Here is a 24,603-nt window from a genome sequence, read left to right as displayed (position 1 = left end):
ATACAAACCCTCCACAAGTCCATTCAGGTCTGAAAGACATGAGGTGGGCTGGATGAAATGTTATCTTTCTGTATCATTTGTTGTGGCTAGACGACTAGAATTCATGAATGAGCTAATGAATGATTGTGAATGGATGTACACATTTGTTGGTAGTCAACGACTTGAATGAAGCCGCAGGGGGCTGCCGTTTTTTGAAAACAGCAGATAGGAAGAGAGATAAAAAATAGATTTGTTTTTTTTCCCCATATACATTTTAAAGATTTTAAAATCCTCTAAAGCACTTTCTGTTCATATTAATTCATTTTGTTTACTCATTAATCATTCCTATCGATACCCTATGTCACTGAGGTTGATATCAATACTTCCATATTCATTTCCTATTCCATTTCAGGCCCCACCTCCTCCTTCTTGCACACTTTGACCAGCTGTTACAAATCAAGAAAATGTGCAAATCAACAACTACTTTGAACTGTTATATGAAAACCTGAATGCTTTGTGAACAATGCTACATATTTTTTTGTTTAGAAAATATAATATGTTTCAAAATGAAAAAAAAAGTTTAACCACCCCGCAACAGGTAAAAACTAGACTCTGGTTGGTGAGTTTTGAGATCGATAAGAATGCCCGTTGGAATAATCCATAGTTCGGCAGTTGTGCCATTCTTGTGAATAGGAAACACTGAGGCCTCCGGTGCTCCTGTCCTGTTAATAAGTCCAGTGTGGATCTCTTCATTGCTGTCCAGAGTGCCCTTTAAAAAGAATCTTAGAAAAATATCTGAAAATACCACCACCAACACCGCCGCCACCACCACCAATTTAATTCTGCTATGCTCAAGTTCAGGTACGGTCTCTGTAACCGCACCGTTAAAAAGTCTTGTACACGGTTAAGTCCAGTTGTTGCCTGTCCAAATCCAAGCATCAAAAGAAAGTCCTCTTGCTATTGTTGCTATTTTTCACAAGGTCAACTGTGAAAGACCGGATGGGATTAAAGTCTGCAGGGAGCTTTATGTTTTCATGTGACAGATGCCAGCCACATGGACAACTTTGATTTCCTCTTTGCACAGTTCTGTGTCACCTCCTGCCAATCCACTCCCACAAATATATATCTCTAAGTAAATCCCGAGCGATGCTTTGCACATCTTTGAATCTATTCCCCAGCGTGTGGGATCAGACGCTTCAGGCCATGACGAACTCAGACTTCAAGTCTGCCTTAACGTCGGGCTTCCACACCGAGTCGTCAAAGTCCAGGTCCAGGGAGCCCTCGCTGGACATGCTGCTGTTGCTGTTGCTGCGCCCGGCTTTCCGGTTGGGCAGCCACTGATAGGGAGCGCGCTGGTCCCGTCTGGCCTTCCTGCGCAGACGCTTCTGCTGCATCAACAGCTGCAGGCGCTCCACCTTGCAGCGAGTTGCACGGTTCTCGGTCTGACGAACACGGTCACCTGGACAGAGGAAAACAGAGGGGAAACATGGTGAGTCAGGTATTTCTCTTTGCACGCTGACTGGTTTGTTTACACTGAACAGCAGTAACGCCAACTAAAAAAAAAAAAAAGATAGGATTGAGAATGTATGTCAATATATGCCTTTGTGCTTTAGTGTGTGCGTTAAGAGGGATAATGCAACACAGCCTTGACATTCCCTTGGTGCGCACGCACACACACACAGCCTCATTAGCCCCCTCAGTGCCATTTCATCCCCTTATCGCTGAGTGGGGAGACCTTCTTAGAACTGAATCTCCTTGAGAACCAATGGCAAGGCCAAAAACATACAAACACAAGCCAGAGACGACACATACGGATAGCCGCCTAGGATATCTGTGCACATAATTGCAGATGACATGCATCAGTGGCTGGATGTGCTGCTAAGTGCATTTCTAGCTGTTGATGTGCCTATAGGAGAATCGGGCCTCGAGGGAGAGGCCTTGTATCGCACCGTGAATGCTTTCCTACCGTGGCCAAGTCAAGCCCAATTCCATTTATACATATATTCAGGGGCTTGGAAGGAAGGGAAGGCAACCGCAATCTATTAGCCAGCTCCATTAGTATCTGTCTGGAAATTAAATAATTAAATAACGGGGCTAGAATGTCAATAAACCGAAGCACAGCGGCCATCTCTGCCTCTGCTGCACAGCAGAACACACACACGGTTAGGTGTATACTTGTGCATGTATATATACACACACACACACACAAACACACGCTCCCCAGTGCACACACACTCAGCAGCAGCAGCAACAGCCGCAGTAGCTTTTAACGTGGATCGATGGCAAATTAAAAAGACCTATTGATTAAACCTTAGCTCTAGTGCAGCCATCCATCTCGGGCCCAGGACAACGCTATTGGCTTTCAATAGAAGCAAGCAAATGGAAATTGTAAGCGGGGCGAGAGAGAGAGTTTTTTCTGCCATTTTATTTTTCTTTATTAAGGCTGTAGCTTCCCACTCTCAGCTCATTGACCCAACACCCCGCTTCTCTCTTTCCACACACACACGGCCCTCCTCCTTCCCCTAGCTCTTGCCCAGTGTCTCCCCAGAGACAGCTAGGTGGGGCAGTGTGAAGAAGGGGAAGCAGCAGGAGAGAGGGGGGCAGACGGGCGTGCAATGTGGGTTAAGGAATTCCTCCCTCAGGGGCGAGGGGGATAGAAAAAAAAAAGGAGGAAAAGGGTGGAGGGTAAAGGATCAGCCGTAGGTGGCAGTTTCCCGAATCGACTGTGCGCTCCTCTGCTCTCCCCCCCGTCGGAATGAATTCCGGACTCTGTGTGGGCTTAATTTACTTCTTTTCCTCATTTGCTTATCAGATCGAGCAGTGCAGAGCCTTTACTCCAGTTATAAATATTCACCATTGTCTGGCAGTGCATACTAAATAACTAAACTGCCATCAAGCAGCCTTAATGCTGCTTTTCGAGAGCAGAAAGGGTGTGAATAGTAACAGAGTTAACAGAAAAGAATACTTCTTCAGATTACATGCAGCCACATAGACAGACTGGGGTTTTTCCACTTCCTGCCAATGTGTTCTATCCTGATACAAAACGCATGTGTGTGCATCCAAATGTCATGTGCACTGTGGGCGAAGGCAGCGTGTCATCTTTAGAGAAGTGGAAACAGGGGTATACCAAAAAGGTGGGTTCTCCTACATTAGAGCCATTGTTCTGCTGCCTCAGCTCCATGCGACATCCACATACACTGCTGCAAGGCTTTGTTCCCCCTCCGGTCCTCTCTCTTCCCCTTATTCCCCTGCTCTCACTAGCTACAAGCAAAAACCGCCCCTCGGCTGTGTCGAAATATGGCCGTACACAATGAAACGGCACAAAGCCAACACATGCCTACATAAGAAATCTGTTCGTCTGGTACAGTTTGCCTTTTGAGTGTCTCACTTTAAATTCTTTATTTATTTCACCAGGGTAGTCCACTCAATTTGGGTCCTGCTACACACACACACACACACACACACACACACACACACACCTTGGTGGTGCTGTAAATCTTTGCCTTTGGCTTGGCAAGATCTCCGAGAATTTGAAGCTACCCAAAACTTGGTGTGTGTGTGTGCACGCATGTGTGTGTGGCCATTCATCAGCGTCACTACCGAAGCCCTCGGCGGCTGGGCCGGACACAGCTGGCTGCAAGGATCTCCAGACTATGTTTATGACAGTAGGGCTATTATTAGGGCTGGCTAAGAAGGACAGACTACACACACACACACACACACACACACACAAAGCCTGGATGCGGAGACTTGGTTCGACGTGAGCACAGTAACCTTGGAGGACCCAGAGAGAGGTGGGTAAGAGACATAGATTCCCTAGAAAGAGGGACCCTGTTCATCTACAACCCTGTGTGACACAGAAAAGACAACCGATCTTTTCCTAGAAACGCACAGTGGAAGATATCCAACACAAGACCGGTCAAGGGCACAGAGAGGAAGGAAACACCGGTCTACTTTTCCCCTCTCTCTGTTTTTACCACTCCCCTTCCTGCCAGTTACACCAAAACTCAATCCCGAGCAGAACATTTTTCCATCCCCAAGCTCCCCTCTCTGAAAAATTTGACACAGGCCCTGTAAATACACCGAGCGCTGCAGAGAAAGCCAGAGAAAAACAGACAGAGAGAGAAAGAAGGGGTGATCTATGAATAATCGATGCGTCAGTGAGTTTTCTTTGCCTTTGAGCCCAGCAACACAGCAAGGACTGATATAGGGAGCACACGGGAGGGCGGGAGGAGGAGTGCATGGGTGGAGGAGGGTGGAGGTTGAGAAAAAGGGAGGAGGGCTGCAGTGTGCGGGACGCACCGGGAGATTAAAGGAGCTTCTCCTTTTATTGATTGTATAAAGATTGGCCTTCATTTGCAGTTTTCTTAGTGCTGTTTTTTGTTTGTTTGCCTTGATAAGTCTTGTGATCTTGCAGAGAGAACATTGTGTTTGCTCAGCATCCAGGGAACCAGGGGAAAGAGGGAGGGGTGACCAGAGAGGAAGAGAAAGTGAGAGAGGAAGAAGACGATAGAAAATCACATTTCAGCAAAGTCAGCCATGGGTTAATGGTATGGGCACAATTCACATCATGATAATTATTATAGTATTACCTTGATATGGGTATGTGACAATAGCTACAGTAGTATTCAAAATAATGTGATAAAATCTCAATTTTGTGGCCTTGAGTCCAGTGGCAAGAGTGTTTTAGTAAGTAGTAGTGCCTGTTTTATATGCACAGCAGGAGTTGGGGTAAAGGCAAAAATAGATGGAACACCATCAAATCAGACCAAACAATCCAGATCTCTCTGACCATCACCAAAGTCAAGCGTTAAAGTACCAATAGCTCAACGTCAACAGGTAAACAGCTCCATGAGAAACCCCTCTTGAGCACATTCATCCGTAAGAAACAGACCTATCTAGGGGGGGGGGGAAAACAAGCAATCACGTTCAACACCAAACATCTTTTGAACCAACTAAACAGAGACAAACTGAAACAGCCAATCAATTCGGAGCTAATATGAGCATTCTGACAGCCACTGAAAGGGCATTGACAGCCCTGCAGATACACAAGCTCTTCAATGACTTTTAGACTTAATTTGCATTCTCCATCTCTCTCTCTCGCTCGCTCTCTCCTTGTCGACAATGAAAGGGCACCTGATGTGCTTGGCTGGCTTTGCTAGATAGCTCTGTGCTGCGACGCCGGAGCGTTCGTTGAGTTACCGGTGCACGTGTCACACCAAACCCCCGTGTGTGTGACGAGAGAGGAGTAAAGCCTACCAGTGGATAACATGGCCTCGGCCGAGCATTTCAGGGCTTATATACAGGACTCAATGAGGACAAGGCCGTAGGATCTTTCTCTGTGTCTCGCTCATTCTTCCGTTTCCCCTCCCTCCTCCTTCGGCTTGCCCAGTCCCAGCCAGCACGAAGCTAACGTGACCTGACAAACCGTAAGGGGGACAGGAGGGGGTGGAGGGATGTGGAAGGGACACAGGGGTTTGCTGGAGAAGCTTTCAGAGCTCACTTTGCCCCTGTTTTGCCCCTCTCTGTGTGCCTATGTTGAACTAAGGCAGCTGCAGTGGGAGTGGGACTAAAAGGCAGCCCTATAATCCCATAGCCCTCCCCATCTCTGCCCCACAATGGCTCAGCCTGGTGCCCTGTATGCAGCCCCTGTCCCTGGCCCCTGCACAATGGGTTTGGCTGGGCAGGGGGCTGAAGAGCTGGAGGGGGGTGCTGGGGAGGTCCACCCTACTCAGTAAAGGAATTTAACTAACAATCAGCCTGCCAGGCCATGCTAAAGCCCTCCTGTTCAAATCCAACAAGAGTCCTGGGTTGACAAATCCCCACTCTCAGCAACACTATACAGCAAAGCCATAAAACCAAGCAAGTCACCAAAGACTTTAACCAGGCATTTGTGGTGAAGTGAGTGTGCATGTGAGTGATGTTCAAGCTTTTTATTTACGCTCGTCTTCTCCCCCTCGCACATGAACTTGCAGCGGAAAGGTTAAAGGCTCTCAGGAGACAGCCTAGCTATGTGACATTTTCAAGACGCTGTTTCCACTAGAGTTTGACTACACACACACACACACACACACACACACGGTGCAGGTTATTCCTGTAGCTGAACGAAGGCTGGTTTCTGTGAAGCAGAGTTAAGCTGCAGTGTTAAGTCCAGTAAGTCTACCATCAGGGGTCGGCTGATAAGAGCGCTTAGTCATCGGCTTCCTTAGGACACCATGTGGAACGGGATAACAAGTGGGCATGCAGCCTCTGTCCACACAAACAAACCGGCACATTCATTGTCTCAGTGAGCTAAACTGTGCTTGGTTGGGCGGCTTACCCATTCACATCATTTTCTGCAAGTTGACACTGTGAGCAGGAAGTTGGACGGAGACAGTAAAGTTGAAGGACATTAGACAGGCTATTCTTTCACCCAGTCTTCTTTTTCTTTTCTTTTTTAACTTTGCCCTTGGTTAATTAGTGGGCAGTTGGTAGACTGATGGACAGGATATAAACACCCATATGATGAATGGAGGCTTAGTGTTGTGGTTTTAACAACTCCCCCCTCTTCCGCGTCCTCCTCCTCCTGCCCTCTACTTCACAAAGCAAATTCTTTTCAGAGCTGCATTTTGGAATAAATCTATCTATTAAAAGGCCAAATGAACACAGACAGTGTTTTGATGCACAACACAGACATGGAAAGAGTTGGAGGAAGGACATGGAGAGATGGATTTTACAGACAAGGCTGTTTTTGAACAGCAAATGGGGGAAACAGCGGCGTGGGCTGTGGAGTGTAGACAAAGAGAGATGACATGAGTGGGAGAAGGGGGGGGGGGTATGTAGGTGGGGGCAGTGAAGGAAAGGTCTTCCCTGATTTAGGATAATAAGCCTGTCTTATTCCAACTGTTCACTGAGCACTTGTAGGGGTGACGCAAAGGAATACTGGACATCCCCGGTCAATCTGTATTCAGTTGCTGAAACTAAAACACTCCATTCTTTTTGCAACTAAAAAGGTGATAAAACAAGGGACAAAGCCAGCGTAGGACAATAGAAATCTATGCTTTTGCTTTTTCAAACAAAAGAAAACATTAAACATAAACCACTGTACTCCAGGATCCTCCCTACCAGACTCTTCAACAAAATTGACCAGCAGCTCACCAAAGGCTAGCTCAATTTCCTCAACAAGAGATAAGGAGGCAGCAGAGGACAATGCTGTTTCTCTCAGCACAGCCAGTCTAACCTTACAACATTGACTGAATGTTATCGGTTCTGGACATCTGTCTGACACTCAACATCCTGTGTCTCTGCAAGAAAAGGAGGTTTTAAAAAAACACTCAAACCCAGACCCTAAACAGCGTCATCTGTACTCCAGCCCCCGGCACAGCCCTTAGGCATGGGTATGTCATGGTTTGTCCAGCCCCAGCCCATACATGCCCCAGCTGCAGCCCTTCTTTAAGAGGCACGCTAAATCACCCAAAATCTAATCTAAACATAGCCAAGCCCAGGCTTGAAGGGGTAAACCTATCTCCTTGGAGCAGAAACAAAAGAAAAAAACAAAGCCAACTCCGCTGCCTGACACGTAAAGCCTGACTGAACAGGTTTGGAGAAGCTTGTATTGCATTACTAAGGAGACCCAGTGTTTAGTGTAGGCCCTGCGTTTCTGAAATGCTTGCATGAGCAGAGGCAGTGCGGTGTGGAGTCACTCACCAGGGGGTTTGCACATGCGGATCTGACTCTGGCACTGCACCAGTGGATGAAGAGTCGGCGGAGGGCTGCTAGGGCTGCTGGCGGGCACAGAGGTAGCTTTGGCAGAGAGGCCAATGCCAGCAACCTGGGGCGAAGGAGGCGGCGAGGGGGACGGGGAGGTGGGTGAACCACACTGGGTCTGGTAGCGGAGCTGGGTGAGGGAGGGGGGCATGCCCTGGTAGTGGCGTGTGGCGCTCAAGAGGTCGTTGAGGATCTGCAGGATGGTACCGATATCTCGTCTGGGACGCCCAGTGCTGTCCTGGCAGTTAGGGTGCAAAGTGCCTGAGAGAGGGAGCAAGAAAGACGGAGAAAGTGTTACAAGAGAGGTCTACTGAGTTTTAATAAAAAGCAGAAAAGACAAAACATTTAAGGTCATTCTTACATACACCATGCCCACAACAGACCCTGACACCAGACAAGAGGAGAATGTGTTGAAGGGTCTGGGTATTTTTTGTGAAGCATGCAAGTTCTCATAAAAAGAGGCTTTCAGCTGGATCTCACTGTGTGCAAGGTTATTGCTTAGAGCAGCAATAAATGTTAATGGCAGCTCAGTGTCCCCTCACCTGAAAAGGTCCCTGAGAAGACTCCGGGAGCGTGGTTGACAAAGCTCTCAATGATGGCGCCAGGTTTGCGGGAGCGTGTTGAGGGACCGCTGCCACTGTTGGGGCTGTTGGGGCTGCAGTTAGCCTGGAGGAAAAATATTAAAATAGCATTTAGTGAGGCTTCAGAGGATGGAAAAGCGGTGTGACAAGAACACATCTGTACACGATCACATCACATACTGTGTTAACGTACAGCAAATGACATTCATGCATTCAGCAACAGCTGTGAAATGTTGAAATCGTTGGCTGACTTATACCCCTTAGCTACAGTATAGCTCTGTCCTGAGGTTAGCTCCATGAGTTTTGTGACCTTTACTTCAAAAGGGCTGTAAATACTTTTTGCACTATGTAAGTAACCTATGCAGTGAAGGCGAAGGGTTATTAGAAATCCCAAAAAGCAGGAAACCTGAGCTTCTGCGATGCTATAGCCCCAAAGCAGCCAGGATATCTTGTGACCTCAAACCCGAGAACTTAGCAGCCCTGTTACTTCACCATAGTTTAACTTGGATAACTCAAATGACTTCTGAAAGTGAAATTGAAACCCAGGCAAAGGTCTCTTGTGTTTGTGTGCGACTCTGTGTTTATGTGTGTTACGCATGTGAAAGCCTAATGAGGAATAGCCATATCCGTTTTCTCACTGCTAAACTGGTCTTTTTTTGTTTTTCTTGTTGTGAACCATCTCTGTCACATAGTCCACTGACATCTGGTTCTTATTGGCTTTCCATAGGCTGTAGCGCGGGGAGGTAGAGAAAGTATAAACACCAAGTTTGGTTGTTGACGAAAAGCGTGCGCAGCTGTTCTTAGAGTTATCCAAATAAAAATTAACGGGTGTAAAGGTTAATGATAAATGGCCGACAACACCGAGGTTAATGATCAGTCCTCACAAGAAAAACCAACTCCGATTCATTAAATCTGCCCCCCGTCTCATTGGGCAGGATGAGGTTATATTGATGCTGTGCCCGTTTTAGCTTATGCGTGTGTTGGCCTGTTTGTACATGTATTTGGGAAGCAGACTGCACTCAAGTGATGAACACACACACACACCTGGGATATCACACTAATCTAATCAATTTAATGGAGGATGATTTAGCTGTGTGCAATGCACTCGGGTCAAACAGTTATAACCCATCCCCTCCCCTCTATTGTTCATTCATGAGAGAGCTAAGTGCCTATGATGACATCAGTTATGTAAAAGTTAAGCTATTTTACCACTTTCCTTGTCACACCTTATATTACAATCAGATAATATTCCAGACATATTGCATGCATGTCTCCTCACTAAGCAGAGGCTAATGACAAAGATGGCACAAAACCATAGACAAAATGGATTACTAACAATATGTTTGAGACTTACTTCAGGGCAGAGGACCGGGGCTACAGGGCTGGCCTGGCCGATGTCGTGGCTGGGTTGGCTTGAAGAAGGCTGGTGGTAGTGGTGGTGGTGATGGTGGTGATGGGCTGGAGAGCGGAAAAGCCCTCCAGGGATGTGGGACGGGCGAGGGGAGTGGGGTGGAGGAGTAGGGGGGCTACAGTGAGCGGAGGAGGGCGACTGGTGGTACATGGGAGGGAGCGGCTGGTGGTGAGTGGTTGGCAGGGGGAAGGAAGGGGAGCCTGGGGGAGAGGGGGAGGAAGGGACCAGGTGAGGCTGGGACAAGTGGTGGCTGGGGTGACTGTGTGGATGATGGGGGTGGTGGTGGGAGTGCGGGTGAGGGTGGGGAACACGGGGCTGCCCCGTTGGCTGTCCCAATGGGGTCTCTGCGTTGCCCCGGGTGATGAGGTGTCTGTGCTGGAGCTGGGGACCGCCAGACTGCTGCGCCGCCAACTGCAGCTGGACGAACATCATGTGATCACCGACACGCAGTGCCAGGGTGAGGGGGGAGCGGCCGGACAGGAAGTCACTGACCTGCAGATAGACAAAAGAGAATTTGAGTAATTAAGTTCATGTACTTTTACAGAAAAGCCACCAACACAGCTTTGCCAAATTACAAAATAAGCAATACAGACATGATTTATTGGTGCAGACAGAGGTATTTTCAAACTGAAGTCTGCATTCAGATTATGTACTGAAGGCCAAAGCCTTTCAAAAAAGAGAAAAGCTCCCACACGCATATCGACTTCCTCCTTTGTAAATGAACCATGGTTGGCGGTTAAAAAATCCACACAACAGTGCTTTGAGACAGACACACCATATTAGCACATCATGCAATCAATCACTATTCTGTAACACTGGCCTATTTACATCTGCTGGGGAGCAGTGGATGAGGAGACCTATTGGAAAACACACACAAACAGAGCCCACTCTCGCTTGCCTCCCACTGCCCCAAAGTCCGTTCTTAGTCAGCAGTGTCATTCAGCTCAGAGACAGAGGCCACCCTTCTGTCTGGCCCGGGGCCTGAAAAATCAGTCCCACGTCCAGGAAATACACCCCGCCTGCCTCTCAAACACAGAATGGCCGATTGTCCACGGCGGATCTGGAAGGGCTGCCCATTTTTGGAGCTCTGGCAACGACTAATAGGAGCCAAGTGTGGAGGCCTTCACTGTCCCACTCGTGGCCCGGATGGACACACACACACACACACACACACACACACACACAGGATAGCGAAGTTGTCACGACTTGGCTGGAGGATTCACACTAAACAACAAAAGTTCTCTTGTCCCCCTCCTGCATGCCTGCGGCTCTGTTGCTGTGTATTACCACTCACTGCTGAAGTCTCAGCATGTTTGTAGGTGCGTGCAAGTGTGTTTATTTTCTAGTGAGAGTCATTCAGGGGTCAGAAAGCTTCTTTGGTTCTCAGACTCAGCAGTAATGACATCTCAGGTTGTCCCCAAATAGAAGCAAACAGAAACAACTAGCACTGGCAAATACAAAGTGACGCCTCTGTCCAAAAAAAGTTTCAACAACCCCTACTGCCTGTGTGTTTTCAGTCCCCAGGGTGGTACGGAGGGAGGGGGAAACAGGGGAAGGAGAGACCACAAAGAGGACTGGAGATGGAGAGAAAGAATAATGACAAAGCAGAGAAAACTAGGAAAATAGACATACATACAAAGACGGCAAAAGAGAGCAGAGGGCCTCACTCCCTCCCCCCACCCCCCCAGACCCTACAGCCTTTGGAGTGTGCTTGTGATTTGGCCTGTATTTAACCCTGTGAATCACCAGGCTCTGCCCTCCATCACTTCTCTCCCTTTTCTTCTGCTTTTTTTATTCATTTCTTTCTCTATCGACCGCTGCCCCTCTGTTGCCAGGGTGACCTTTGCACATTGGTATTGACATGGCGTGGAAAAGAGGACGGAGGCAGAGGAGAGGCAGGTGAAAGGATAAGGGGGTTGGGATGATCTGATGGCTGCATTTCAACATGTCAATAATCAACCGCTAAAGCAGCAGAAATCAGCAGAAATGATGCTGCAGGATAAACAGAAACTCAGCCTTTTCAGAGAGTAAACTCAGCCAATAATGGCTTGTTGACAGTATAGTCCACACCCATGGTTACCCTGTCTTGGTAAGAAAATAAACTCAGCAGGGCAGGGTGCTACCTGAGATGGCGGAAACTCAGTGTACAAAAGGTCACCTGCTAGAGTGTGTGGGTGTGTCAGTTTGAGACCTTGGGGAGAGGCAGAATCCCAAAAGTGGGTGGGTGGGGGGCAAAGAAAGACAAAAGGAGGGGGAGGAGGACTGTGCTGACTGCGTCTGTGACTGACAGCTGTCAAGAGAATGAGTCAACAGTTTGCCAACCCACAACACACACACACACAAATGAACACAAACATCAACCCAGTGTTTAGTTAAGGAGGGGGGGGGGAGGAAGATGGGGGGACAACACCCCCTGGGAAATGAGTGTATACGTTTGTCTATGGTACTGTTCAGTAGAGACACGTCCAGTAGAGACAGGTTAGTACCTGGCAGCAGAATCTGCCTCGAGTGACTGCTTGTGATCGGATTTCACTTCCCTGCTCACATTTGATTTTATCTGTGAAGAACCGGCAACTGCTGCTCAACAGAAGTATTTGTGCTCAGTCACACTAGCTAGAAAAGAAGACTGATAGCCACTACAGTCTTCTTTGTCTACATCTAGACTTTGTCAGTTATTTGAAGAGGCAAACCCACCGGCAAGTGTAGAAGAAATGTCTTGCTAAATATGGTCAAGAACACATTTGTGTTCACACTGTCGTACATACAGTATGTTGAAACCGAAGGAGAACGCATTTTTTTTCCCCCCTGTGCAGAAATCATCCACAACGCCATTTAATGTCAAGTCTGAACAGGGCCTTTGCTTCACCACTCCGTTTCTGTGCATGTGTGTGAGAGAAAAAGGCCGAAAGTGAGTGACAGCAGGAGAAATGGAGAGGAGGCTTGATTACCCTTAAAATGACTAGTATGGATTATTCAAAACCACTGAGATGAAATTCATGTACTCCTACTGAGCCCCCGACACCACATGGCAGGCTACAAATTAGCCTGCGAGAGAAGCAAGCTCTCTTATGTCCGTCTGTGGTGGCTTGTTATGAGAGACAGGGAGAGTGGAGGGGCCCCACTTTTGTTGTGTTAAGGCAGGCAGAGAGAAACCAGCCATTCATTGTTCCCTTCCTGATGCAGCAGCAGTGGTATGCAAAGAGAAGAGGAGCTCATGCCTGAAAAACAAGGTGTGCGTGTGTTTGCTGAAAACAACACGCATAGGGTGATCATACTCAACAGAAATGTGATGGGTGGTGCCATGACAGTCTACTCACTGACATACAGGTGTGGATAATAGAGCTGTTCAACTTAATTGCTTCTCTTTAACAAATGACCCCAGAGCCAGCGCGCCATCAACCATTTTGTTTTAGTAGTCGGGGTCCAGGAGGTGGTATTTTGTTTAGCAGGAGACATTGGTTGCTATGCAGTAATGGGGGAGAATATGATAAGGGGGAGGAGGGGTGGCGAAAAGATGGAGGAAAAGGGTGGTGATGGTGGTGGGGGTGGGGGGTGGCATGACAGAGGAAGGGAGAACGGATGGTGAGGGGGGGGGGGGGGGGATGCGGGCAATGGGGGTAGGGTGTCAGAGTTGTGGTGGGTGATGAAATATTCAGTGAGAGTGTGCCTCTGGCTCCTTCCCTCTCTCTTTCGACATCTCTGGCTGACAGTTTTATTTATTGGGGTCCCTGTGGTTCAAGGAACTCATTTGCAGTCGTTCTTCCTTTGCACACCAAGCGAACTAAGGGAGGGAGATAAGGCATGAGGGAGGAAGAGAGAGGCTGAGGGAGGGTGAGAGGGAGAGGGAGGGAAAGATAGAGAGTGCTCGCAGCACTGAGCTGACATTCATGAACAACTGAGCAGCTTTGCGCCAAAGAAAAGAGGATAGAGGATTGGAGGGCGGGACAGGAAGGTGGAGAGTAGGGAAGCCTTGAGAGGATGAAGCCTGTCTGGTTCCAACACAGCAGCTCACCTGTCAAAACCGCCAGGTGAAGGGTACTGGTCAAAAACTTGCTCACTACCCCGCCCATCAACCAAGATGTTTTGATCGCACCAGGACACTATTGGTAGTCTCTGTGCAGACGCACACCGGCTTAAGATGCAATAACAGCCTCTCAAAAGAGAGAAAGTAAAAAAAAAAAAAAAAAAAAAAAAAAATCACTTGCATCATGCCCCAAAATCCTAAAAGCAGCCGAGGGGCCCTTCAAAGGCCCTATTAGAAAGATAGCCGTCTTTCTACCCGTCACAGGGTACTGGAAGGAGCAAGCGAGGACCAGCTGGCCATCACTAAATTTGATCAGCCGATTGTAAAAAAATAAAAAATAGAAAAAGAGATCAGAACGGCAAAGATCAGGATGATCAGGTTCCAAGCTCCTCACACTCCACCTGTGCCAACAACTGATCAGCTACACTGAGCCGATTCACATGCACATACAAGCCAAGGCAAGTGACCGCAAAGAAATCCTCATTTTGACCAGTTTGCCTGCTGCTCACACTCCTCTCACTCCACTGAATGCCTTTTATACCTGCAGATTAATACAATTTTATGGGGATCCTGTGTTGCTGGAGAAGAGGATTGCTCAAAGATGAGCACTTTCTGTACCGAGCGAGACAAATTTGTGGATACTTGTAAAAACAGCATCATCAACGCCAACAAAAGAGGAAGGAAATGGCATTTGAGATGAAGTGAGTGAGTACAGGCACATGGAAGAGAGGCAGGAGAGAAGTGAGGGAGGAAAGATGACAAGCACAGTGGCAGTAAAACATGGCTACTGTGAAGGTGTATGGAATGCTGTCTTTCTTCGGAACACTTCCCTTTTCTTCAGTATGTTTTTGTATGACCTCTCCGTTTCCCCAGCAGCAAATGCCTAATTGACTTGGTGGTGGCTATCAGACGTGACATTCCTGGCCTTCATCCTCCCCCACAGTAGCCCCACTAGTCACGATGCCTGCTACTTGAATCACAAAAGCTCAGTGTCGCCAGAGAATAAAAAGAACCGATGGTCACGACTCAAATATGGAGATATTAAGACTCCCCTGGCTGCTGAACGAGGGAACACACAAAGACAAGGACATTAAAAATGGATGTTGCCACATAGACATATGCGAGCAGATGCATATGCACAATAGGACAATGAAATCCCCTGCGAAATCCATCTATCCCGCGATTGCCCCACACAACACACCTTGATTCCCTCCACCCCCCTCCCACTCAGCGTTTAAGCACCACAAAGGGGATTACACAGGTGCAAAAATACTGCGTGATCAGCTTATTAATGCAATTTTCAAGGCCAGGATTTACATGAGCATGGACTGAAAAGGCCTTCAGATCAGCATTGTCTTGTATTCTATACACTATTTGATTTACACATCCAGCAACAAATTATTTTCTGTAGCTTTCATTTAGGTAACAAAAAAAACAAATTACAATTCTAAAGAGCAAAGTCTCCCTCTGTTATACTGCATGCATATAAAAAGCCTGTATTTCAATGGCAGCAGGTAGGACAGCGAAAGCTGCCTGCTATAAAAAGGGGAGGGTCCACTCAAGTCATTTTTCAATCCCTTGCACTCCAAAATTTTCAATACAATTATTCTCCAATGATTTCCAGTAGTGTTAATCCTGCTGATAAACTAGCATCTAGATAAGATGGTCTACAGGGTGCAGGACTGGAAAAAGAAACATATTGACCATCTGCATTGAGCTGTTTTACACACAGGCTGGTGTGGGCACAAAGACACACACAAAACCTATCCCTAACCACCTGTCTGGTCCACCGTGGCACCCCCTCAGGGAGGCACAGTGGAGGAAATGAGGTGAGGGTGACCAAAGGGGTGACTCCCCACACATTGTTAGATCCTACTAGTTTGCATCTGCCCGCTTCTAGACACAATGACAAAACGGTGCCATATCGTTGCTCGAGGAAGACGAGGAGGGGAGTGGAGGAGGACAGGAGGTGCTTGTCGGCGGGAGCAAGAAAAGTAGAGCAGATATGTAACAGCGTATTCCGTGGGGACATTTGGAATGGCAACACACAGCCTCCTCCCAAAGCAATCTGTGTTAGTGTTCAAGGCAAAATTTGTCAATCTGCAGCCCGCTGAGCCTCATTCCAGCTGGAGATTGATTTTGAAAACCAGTATGCAGCACTGTAGCTGCACTCAGTTGGCTATGGTTGGATATAGCTGACGTCTATGGATGTATGGAGGATGAAAGGGGATCGAGGGGGAGAGCCAAACTTAAAGAGTGACCCTCAATCATTGTTGTGTGTTTGAGGGTTTGTCAGCTGGGCAGGTTTGGTGCTCATGCTTTAAGACAGGAACAAAGAGGTGGCTGCATGGGGGAAGGGCAAATGGGGGGGATGGTAAGGGTGATGCCTGCCTGCCTGGTTGGCTTTTATTCCAACATCAATGAGCAAATAGTCCCTGTGTGCTGAGAGGGACACATAACCCTTCCCTTTATGTCAAATACCAAGATCAATAGATGAAGAGCTGATGCCACCGTCTACATATGCCCAGAAATCGTGAATATTGCTTTAATTTCCCTTTCACTGCTTGTCCTACAAGTATACATTCATTTTTACAACTAGGATCAGACATTTTCACATTCTCTGATCTCAATCCTCTTAAATATATCCTTTCAATTCTGGTGTGTGTGTGTGTGTGTGTGTGTGTGTGTGTACATCACTGCATATATAAGCTGAACACACAACCTCTATTTAGCAGACAGAATGAGAAGAGAGTAGTGCAGGCAACTGTATTTTGATGGGCTGTCAGGAGGCAGTGGCTTAATACAGCTTAGATGTCATGCAAAAAGTATAGTGAGATGCCAGAGGAGGAATTAAGGAAGCCCAGGATTGTCCTTGCCAAAGAAGTCAGCCATCACGGTCAAACCAAGGCAGCTAGCCGGACTTGCAAACCACAGCACATTTAAATTATAGGGCCCTGGGAGAGCTGTTAAGCAGAAACAAGAGAGGGTGAAGGAGGAAAAGGGGGAGACGGAGTGAAGGAGAAATAAAAAAATCCCACTTTGATAATTGCCGGGGCTCCATTTCCATAAAACATTTTCTATCTATCTGACTCGCTCCACAAAAGTCTGAAACAGCCCTGGAAGCTGTCATGTTCTGCTTGGTTGGTTAGCTAGCTGCTAGCTGTGAACTCCCCCAGAATCCGGATAAAGGAGAAGACATAAGGTGATCCGCTCGGCCCATCTTCCATGAATACATGCTACTTCCTGGTAAAACACCCGATCTGGAAATGAGACCTCACATGATCAAAATGCAGATAGGTGGAGGGGTTATAAGGAGGTCCAGCGGTTACCACAGCTAACAACCACCCCACATCTCCTCTGAGCTATTTTTGGGTGTATGAGCATATCAGCTATCATGTCAGACACTTTTAAGAGCTAAGTGCATTGATTGATTTTTGATAGCCCCATAGTTAGGGGGGGGGGGGGGGGAGGAAATGAGGGAAAGCTTCTGTGTTCCTGTTTTCTAATCTTACTCAGATCCTTAATCTCTCTGCAATCTATATCATTCCATTCCGCTTCATGAATTATAAAGAGGAATCAATTTCTCTGGATAAAAAAAAAAAAAGCAGCTTTATGCCTTTTTCATAACCTTTTACCCTGCTACCTGCCCTACTGTGCCCTTTATTCTCTCTATCCCCACTGCAGGATTACAATGAATATCACATAAATAAGAATGCAACAGTAATGTACCGTAAGCAAACAATTCTTAAGAAAAAAAAATATGTAAAAAAAAAAAAATCAGACTCATAATGAAACAATAGAGTAAGACACAGGAAGAAAGGCAAATTGAGAAATCTGCTCTTCTGGGTCGGCTGTTGAAAAATCATATCTGCCTCTGGTGAAAATGACGGTTACTCATGGCTGCCCAGCAAAGGCGTAACACATGATGTAGCCCACTAACACTTTGACACACACACACACACACGTTTACTTACACACACCTACACACATGCAGTCGTCTGCTGTCGGTGCTACGAGACGCATGCTGAGTTCACACACACCACAAGGCCAGGATTCCCACCAGAAAATTATCAGCAGGGAATGAAGCCATTACTGAACCACACTCCGAATGCTCCGATCTGCCCACATCCTCTGATAAAAATTTGACTTAACGTACATTATTATTCTTTGGACAAATGCATGATTCATTTCACCATGTTGTACTGTTTTGACATCAGTCAGCAGCGCATCACTGATGCGCTTACGTACATCTCAGTGTTACCCAACGCTACAAAAGGAAGTAGGTCTGAGTCAGTCAGTCAGCTGCAGAGTGTTTCATACGTCACACTGTTGCCTGTGTGCATTCAGCCTTATCGCCTCTCTTCTCTCTCTGCGGCCAGCACTGAGAACTTGTCTTTTTTCGCTTTACTCTCACTATTGATCATTTAGGGGTCATGCCACATTGACTCAAATGCACACTGTATTTCAGCAGGCCTACAGAGCCGTTTCACTGTAAGTACAGGGAGTAGGCCCCACTCGGGCTATGCGTGCACGCTATGCTTCCAGGAACCCTGTGCTAATACGGAGTGAAAAAGTTGTCATCTGATGACCCAGCACTATGTGTATGTGTGAGTGAGAGTAGACTTCACCTCCATGCAGCTACACCCCACTTCCTGGAAACTTGCCTGTGCGTGAGTGTGTGTGTTAAGAGCATGAAATACAGGAGAAGTAGAGACATTTCACAGATACAGCTTTAAACAGAAAGGTGGAAGGGGGTGTTATGTGCTGGTCCTCTAAGCAGCTCACAAATAAGCCTTTCTTGTGTGGTGTTCGCCATGGCTTCCTGCAGAGGCATGCACGCACAGACACACACATTTTTTTTTAATATATATATATATATATATATATATATATATATATATATATATATATATATATATATATATATATATATATATATATATATATATATATATATATTATCACAGATGTTACTAGGATACAAGGGGTGTTGCTGCTTATTATATCCTAGCAGCACACACTGGATGTCTAGCTTGGCTTGGCTGAGATTAGACAAGCAAAGAGGCTTGTGCAGCCTGCTCATCTCTTTCTCTCCGTCTCTGTCTATATCTGGGTATTGCTCTGCACTTAACCAAAGCTACAACCTCCAATATCCCCATTTGTTACATTAGTGCAGTGTCAACACAGCAGTCTCTTACCTGAGTTTCAGTTAGACTCTCCAAGGCTTGCATTACTGACTGTTCGGGTCTTGATGCTTGAGACTGCAAAGAGGAAAAGAGTGTTACAAATAATAATAATGGGCTAAAAAAGGAGCTTTAATGATGTAAAGTATATGAAAGAAATGCTCATGTGCTGCATTTGTTATTGATACTGGGACAACAAACTAAATAAATAACAGCCAAGTGAGGCTTACCATTAATCCTGCTTCAACTGTTGGTACAAGTGTTAACTTGCTCCCATCAGAGATGCCTAGATCCTGGAGTTTGCCTGAACTTAGTCGCCTGCAGGGTTAGAGAGAACAAGATAATTAGACTGTGCTGACAATATCTTCTCTCTTCAGACACACAAACCGCCTTCAGCCAAAGGGGGGGGCAGACAGAATCCAAAACTAGTTTGAAAAAGAGCTGTGGGTGAAACGCTCCATGAAAGAGAAGTATTGATTGGGCTGTCATATTTCAATTTCGAGTATAGTGGAGCTTGACAACCGCTCGCAGTGGATTTCTGGCACTACTGCCACTTGACTAAGTGGAGGTAAGTATTTCCTTTTGCCATTTTGAGTTGCACAAATGAGGAGCTGAAACTCCGAAACCAAAACCGCAATCCTTTTAATAGTTATGAGAAAAGATAAACAGCATGACACGCAGCTATTAATGACATTGCACATCTAGAAGAAGACATCCCACCTAAAAATCTATTGTTTTGTATTATTCTTAATCTATTGTTGAACTGTACTAAGATGGCTACATCTGTGATTCTGAAGAAAGTTGATACATAATACATTCCCAGGGCTTTACTATTTAATGTTTGGTGCAGAGCAGGAGTGTCTGCTCCACGATGAGGAAATGCTCTTTTCTTGCAGGTCACGACGCACTAAAACCACTCTAACTCTGTGCCTCCTTTAGTTTAGTGAAGGATGTTTTAGGACAGCCTGCTGTACAGGCATGACCCAAATATCACCTCATGCAGCTGAACAAAGGCCCTCAGAACTGACTTGCTGTAGGGCTACAGTTGGAGGAGCAGGAAGGGATTAAAAAGGGGGTTTCAGGTTTTAAAGGATGATGTGATTTATTGGGTGATTACAATGGGTGGGAGGGGATGGGGCCTAAAAAACAATGCTGACTGTTTGCATGTACTAAAGCCTCCCTTCTCTTTTTTTGCATAACACCACCTGCACTATGTTTAGCTCAATTAACCTGATTCCTTTTCGGAACCGCCTAATACTGTAGGTTTTTGGGGTTAGTTTTAAATAACAAAAAGGTTTTTAACTCCCTTGCTCATGCAGTGCTGCCCTGATGTGCCATTATCTGAGTGCTGGCCAGTCCATATCGCTCACCAAAAAAAAAAATTCACTGAAACCATTAAGGAGTTATTCCTTATTCCTCCTTCCAAAAGCTACTGGTTATTACCATGTAATGCTTACATTTACACCCAGGGACACAAATACCCCCACCTTCCATTATACAGATGGCCTGTGCAGCAGTCTGTGTGACTTCCATTAATGTTTAATTCCCCCAGCATTAGTAATTCAGTCAGTCAGTTTAGTATTTATAACGAAGGAGGCATGAATCAATGCAAGTCTGCAGATCGCCTCGTCAATACTGTTCCAGTGACCGGTGCGTCCCCTATGCGTAAATCCAATACCGTGCGTCCTTATGGCCAGTGGTTTCCTTGAATGTATTGATGACCGAAGCAGCCAAGGTTGTCTCTGGAGCTCCCAAAAGCTCGACCACATATAAATCCAAAGTATAGATTCAATCGTATTACATCAGCCCCGGAGAGTGAACGCACCTAAACTCGGTTTAGGCCTAGCCATTACGGCTCATGATGCCAGCGTTTAGTACAGATATACAGGCTGACCGTTTAGGACCAAATGGTAAATGACTGTTTATACAATTCTTCACCACACGTAGAAAGGCTACAACACTTCTGCTAAACAAATTCCAATCATGTTTATATCAGGGTTTACTCACGTTTCTTTGTGCAGCAGAGCGAGTCTCTCTCTTGGTACTTTGAGTCTTTGCGACAGCCTCCTCTTCAGTCCGTCCACGGTCTCCTCCTGGGGCAGGGAGAGCTCGAAGCGTGTGCCGGTGGTGGAGTGGATGTACAGATTCATGGAGGGCTCAGTCGGGACGGCCTCGCAGGACGAAGCCCCGCGACTGGTGCAGCTCCGGGCGCTGGGGTGCTGGTCCATCCGATAACCTGTGGTCAGAGAAGGGGGAGACAAGACGAGCAGAGCCGGGGATGAAGCGGGTGAGGAGGATGGTGAAGCAGGTCCGTCGCTTCGGCTACCGCTGCTTGCAGATCAAAGGCAGCATTCAGAGAGCTTTCTCTCTTTTTACTCGCTCTCCGAGAGTCAGAATAAAACCAGCCAGTCCGTCTTCTCTCCAGTCGATATCATGAGAATATTCCCAGAGGAAAGTCAACTACATATGGCTCGCTTTTCTCTTTGTTTGATCTTTTTCTTTGTTACCCTTTCCAGCGTGCAGCAAAAGTCTTCCTATGTGCTACATAGATGGGTAAATGCCAGGCTGAAACGCAAGTAGGCTATGTTTTCAGCGAAACATACCATGGACGCTCATTTACGCAGGCGGTTACCTTTAAAACAAAAACTGGGGGGTTTAATTAAAAAAAGAAAGAATACAAATTCCACTCTGTGTTTTGTAAGCTTTAGATGAGAAAGCACACGGTCCGTAAACTGCAAAGCCTCATACAGTTAGCAGTGAGAGGCTCTGCGCATTCAAACCCACAGCACCTCTAGTGAAATATCGACAATGAACATTGCCACAAAAGTATCGCACTTCCACCATCGATAAAAATACGCCCATAGCCAGCCCAGCCAATCACAGGAGAGCTCATTCTGATATCAGCCAATAGCAAGAAGAGATCCACACCCACGTGGAGGGCAGGCGAGTTTAGGCCATTCATTATAAATTCCAGCATAGAAAAAAAAAAAACTTATGTGCCCATATCACAGTAGCATACAGCGGCTGTGCCTAAACTGAGGTCTGTGGAGCTTTAGAAGCCACTGGAGAGTTTGATTATACTTTTTTTTTGCTATCACTAACTTAATGAGGCCTACTTTTTTTTTACGTAGTATATCGATAAGAACGAACTACCCAGATGGCCTATTTCTTCCATTTTAGCCAAGATTGGAATCTCTCCACTCAAACGTTTTAATTTGTGCTAGGTCACAGCTTTTCAAATTTGAGGGTCCTTTGCGTGGGAGCTATGCATTTATCCTTTAACATCTACACAACAGCACACAGAAGTAATCGACAGTAGTGTAGGCGTATTGAAAGACCTGACACTGGTACATCCAAGTTATCAGATGGGCTGTAACATGAATTGTGCTGACGCTATACTCATTCCCCTACCCACAGCAACATGCAGAAACTAATAAAGGGATCGCGTATAGGCTACTATGCAAATTAAACATGGACAGGGTATTCTCTTCAGGAAGAAGGATGCCGGTTATCTCGCAGTACACATGCCAGTAACAGATAAAGCCAGCGCGTAAAAGCAAATAGGCTTTATGTAACATTACTTGATATTTTCCTACGCAGTAGACATAGTGGCGCTGAAACAAGTTAATGTTTTTCAATTGATGCCTGGTCAGATGGCAACACTAAGCAGAGAAACTTACACACAATAGGGACAGACTGGGAATTTAACCATACAGGTAGGCCTATCTAAATAGAGTGAGTTCACCTCTACAGATTATTCCAACACAAGTAGGGGCTTTAACATAATAAAGAAGATACTCCGTTGCCTCCCAGTGGCCAAGGAAGGAACTTTGACAATTAAAACTTCCAAGGGATTCATAAGTTTACTTGTGTCTCTAACAATGGTAGATAGTTCGGACTTTACAGCAGGCATTTACTTGTCAGAAATATGAATTCACTTGATTTAGCTTCAGGCTCGATCATGCAATAGCCTACGCTTATAATACTCTTAGCATGGTTGTCACTACTACAGTATTTAATAAGTTCTTATTGTGCTTCTAAACACACAATACAGCAACGACTTACTGTCAGACACTAATTATAATTTAGAGCATCAGTGACATTCTCCTGTCGTCGATACCGGCCTTATTAAGTTAATCATGTCCACAGTATTTAAACAGAAGGTGGCTCATCCAATCACTTGACAGCATGCTTTTATCGATCCGTGATTGACTGCTTGTCTCCAATCAATTTCTTAACCCACCAACACAATACGGCCCACGCCAAACGCGTCTAAGGCGGCAACATCACAGATAACATGCTCAAATGTTCAAATGACAGACCTGGACTCGATATTAAACTACTTACCAATTATTGTGGCGAAAACTTTCAAGCTTCGCTCAAAAGTGTGTTGTGTTCCTGTCTGTTCCCCCAGCTTTGGCATGTAAAATAAACCCAAACAGTGATAAATCTCCAAACACCTGAAATATCCACAAGGTTTTCCTCAGTGAATTCTTCGGCAGGCTCGTGTGTGTCCAGCGCGCGACGTTATACGCACTAGACCTCGATACTCCTGACCAATAAGGAGGAGCTGCAGTTGTGTCCTAAGATGCCTCGGCGTGCTGTTAGTACACCGGCGTCTTTTATTGGTAATGAGAGCACAGCCGGGAAGGTGAGAACCTCTTAACAGACTCTTCTCGGATATGGGTGGAGAGTAGTGTTCTTGTTATGTCAGCATGTGATTTAAGGTGGCCTCGCTTCGCTGTAACCGCCTCTAATGTCCGACGTGTTCCGTCGGTGGGAAAGAATGTGCCTACGCAAAAGCCGCAACAGATAAAAATACCCAACAGTATCAGTGCCGCGGATCTCTCCAAGTAGCAGCGAAGGCTTTTAACAATCTAGCACTCTTTTGGTGCTAGATTACTTAAAAAGTAACAAAACACCACCAGTCTGTTGTCTACTACCTTAATAGTCAGTTCATGAATTAATTGCTTAGGCGATATGAGGGGTGTTGCCAGTCTATGACGACATAGAGAGAATGTCACCGGGCAACAGAGCAGGTAAACAGGCTCCATGGATACGACGGCACGTACACCGATAAACAAAATATTTTCTGGCACGATTTGTTTTTGTGTTTGAGGAAATACACAAGTTGTTTGGTAATTGTATGCACATTTGTCAATGAGATAAGTAAAATCACTATTATTTTGCGGAGCAAAGCCAGTCTTGCAACTTATATTTTCACACACAACTGCCACTTTTTATACAGCATGAAGAAGTATAGGCCTACTTTATTACAAATCAAAGTATGCATTCTAAGTTTTAATAAGTAGGCTACTGTCATTTAAATGCAGGCTACTTAAAAGTAAATTAACGTATGAACTTCCCCGTAGCCTATATAATATCATTGTTTATTCAATACTGATACTCATAACATGTAAGCAGCAATTAAATGTTGCAGCTGGTCAAGGAGCTAATTCTAACCCATTTTTTACACCTTCCCAGAGTTTATGCATCATATTGATTTTAATGAAGATCATCATATTGTGTCATTTTAATCCACAAAGTATCAAGTAGACTACCTACTGAATAGCTGTCAAATAAATGTAGCTTGGCGTTAAAAGTAGGCTACAAAAGTTCCCTCTAAAATTTAGTGGAGTAAAAGTACAACATATAGTATCCTGAATAATGTATACTTAT

At 45.9% G+C, this 24,603-nt stretch overlaps 1 protein-coding gene across 1 annotated transcript; it reads right to left on the bottom strand.

Moving 5' to 3' along the window:
* Positions 1-774: 774 nt before the first annotated feature.
* midn (midnolin) lies at positions 775-23,646 on the bottom strand. Its single transcript, XM_078259275.1, has 8 exons — positions 23,272-23,646; positions 20,932-21,160; positions 19,155-19,242; positions 18,940-19,002; positions 9,661-10,209; positions 8,268-8,391; positions 7,666-7,986; positions 775-1,438 (listed from the first exon to the last, which is right to left on the bottom strand). The coding sequence occupies exons 1-8, from the start codon at positions 23,345-23,347 to the stop codon at positions 1,176-1,178; spliced, it is 1,713 nt and encodes a 570-aa protein (XP_078115401.1). The 5' UTR covers positions 23,348-23,646; the 3' UTR covers positions 775-1,175.
* Between the last annotated feature and the right edge of the window lie 957 nt (positions 23,647-24,603).

Source organism: Sander vitreus, chromosome 9 (assembly GCF_031162955.1).
Source record: "Sander vitreus isolate 19-12246 chromosome 9, sanVit1, whole genome shotgun sequence".
Taxonomy (NCBI): domain Eukaryota; kingdom Metazoa; phylum Chordata; class Actinopteri; order Perciformes; family Percidae; genus Sander; species Sander vitreus.
The sequence above is the reverse complement of the archived record's forward strand: the minus strand, read 5'-3'. Positions and strand labels throughout refer to the sequence as shown.

Coding starts and splice junctions, on each gene's coding strand:
- midn (XM_078259275.1), bottom strand. CDS start 23,347: ATGCCAAAGCTGGGGGAACAGACAGGAACACAACACACTTTTGAGCGA. Junction 21,161..23,271: donor AGTTTTCGCCACAATAATTG/GTAAGTAGTTTA, acceptor CTCTGACCACAG/GTTATCGGATGGACCAGCAC. Junction 1,439..7,665: donor CCGCATGTGCAAACCCCCTG/GTGAGTGACTCC, acceptor TCCTCTGTCCAG/GTGACCGTGTTCGTCAGACC.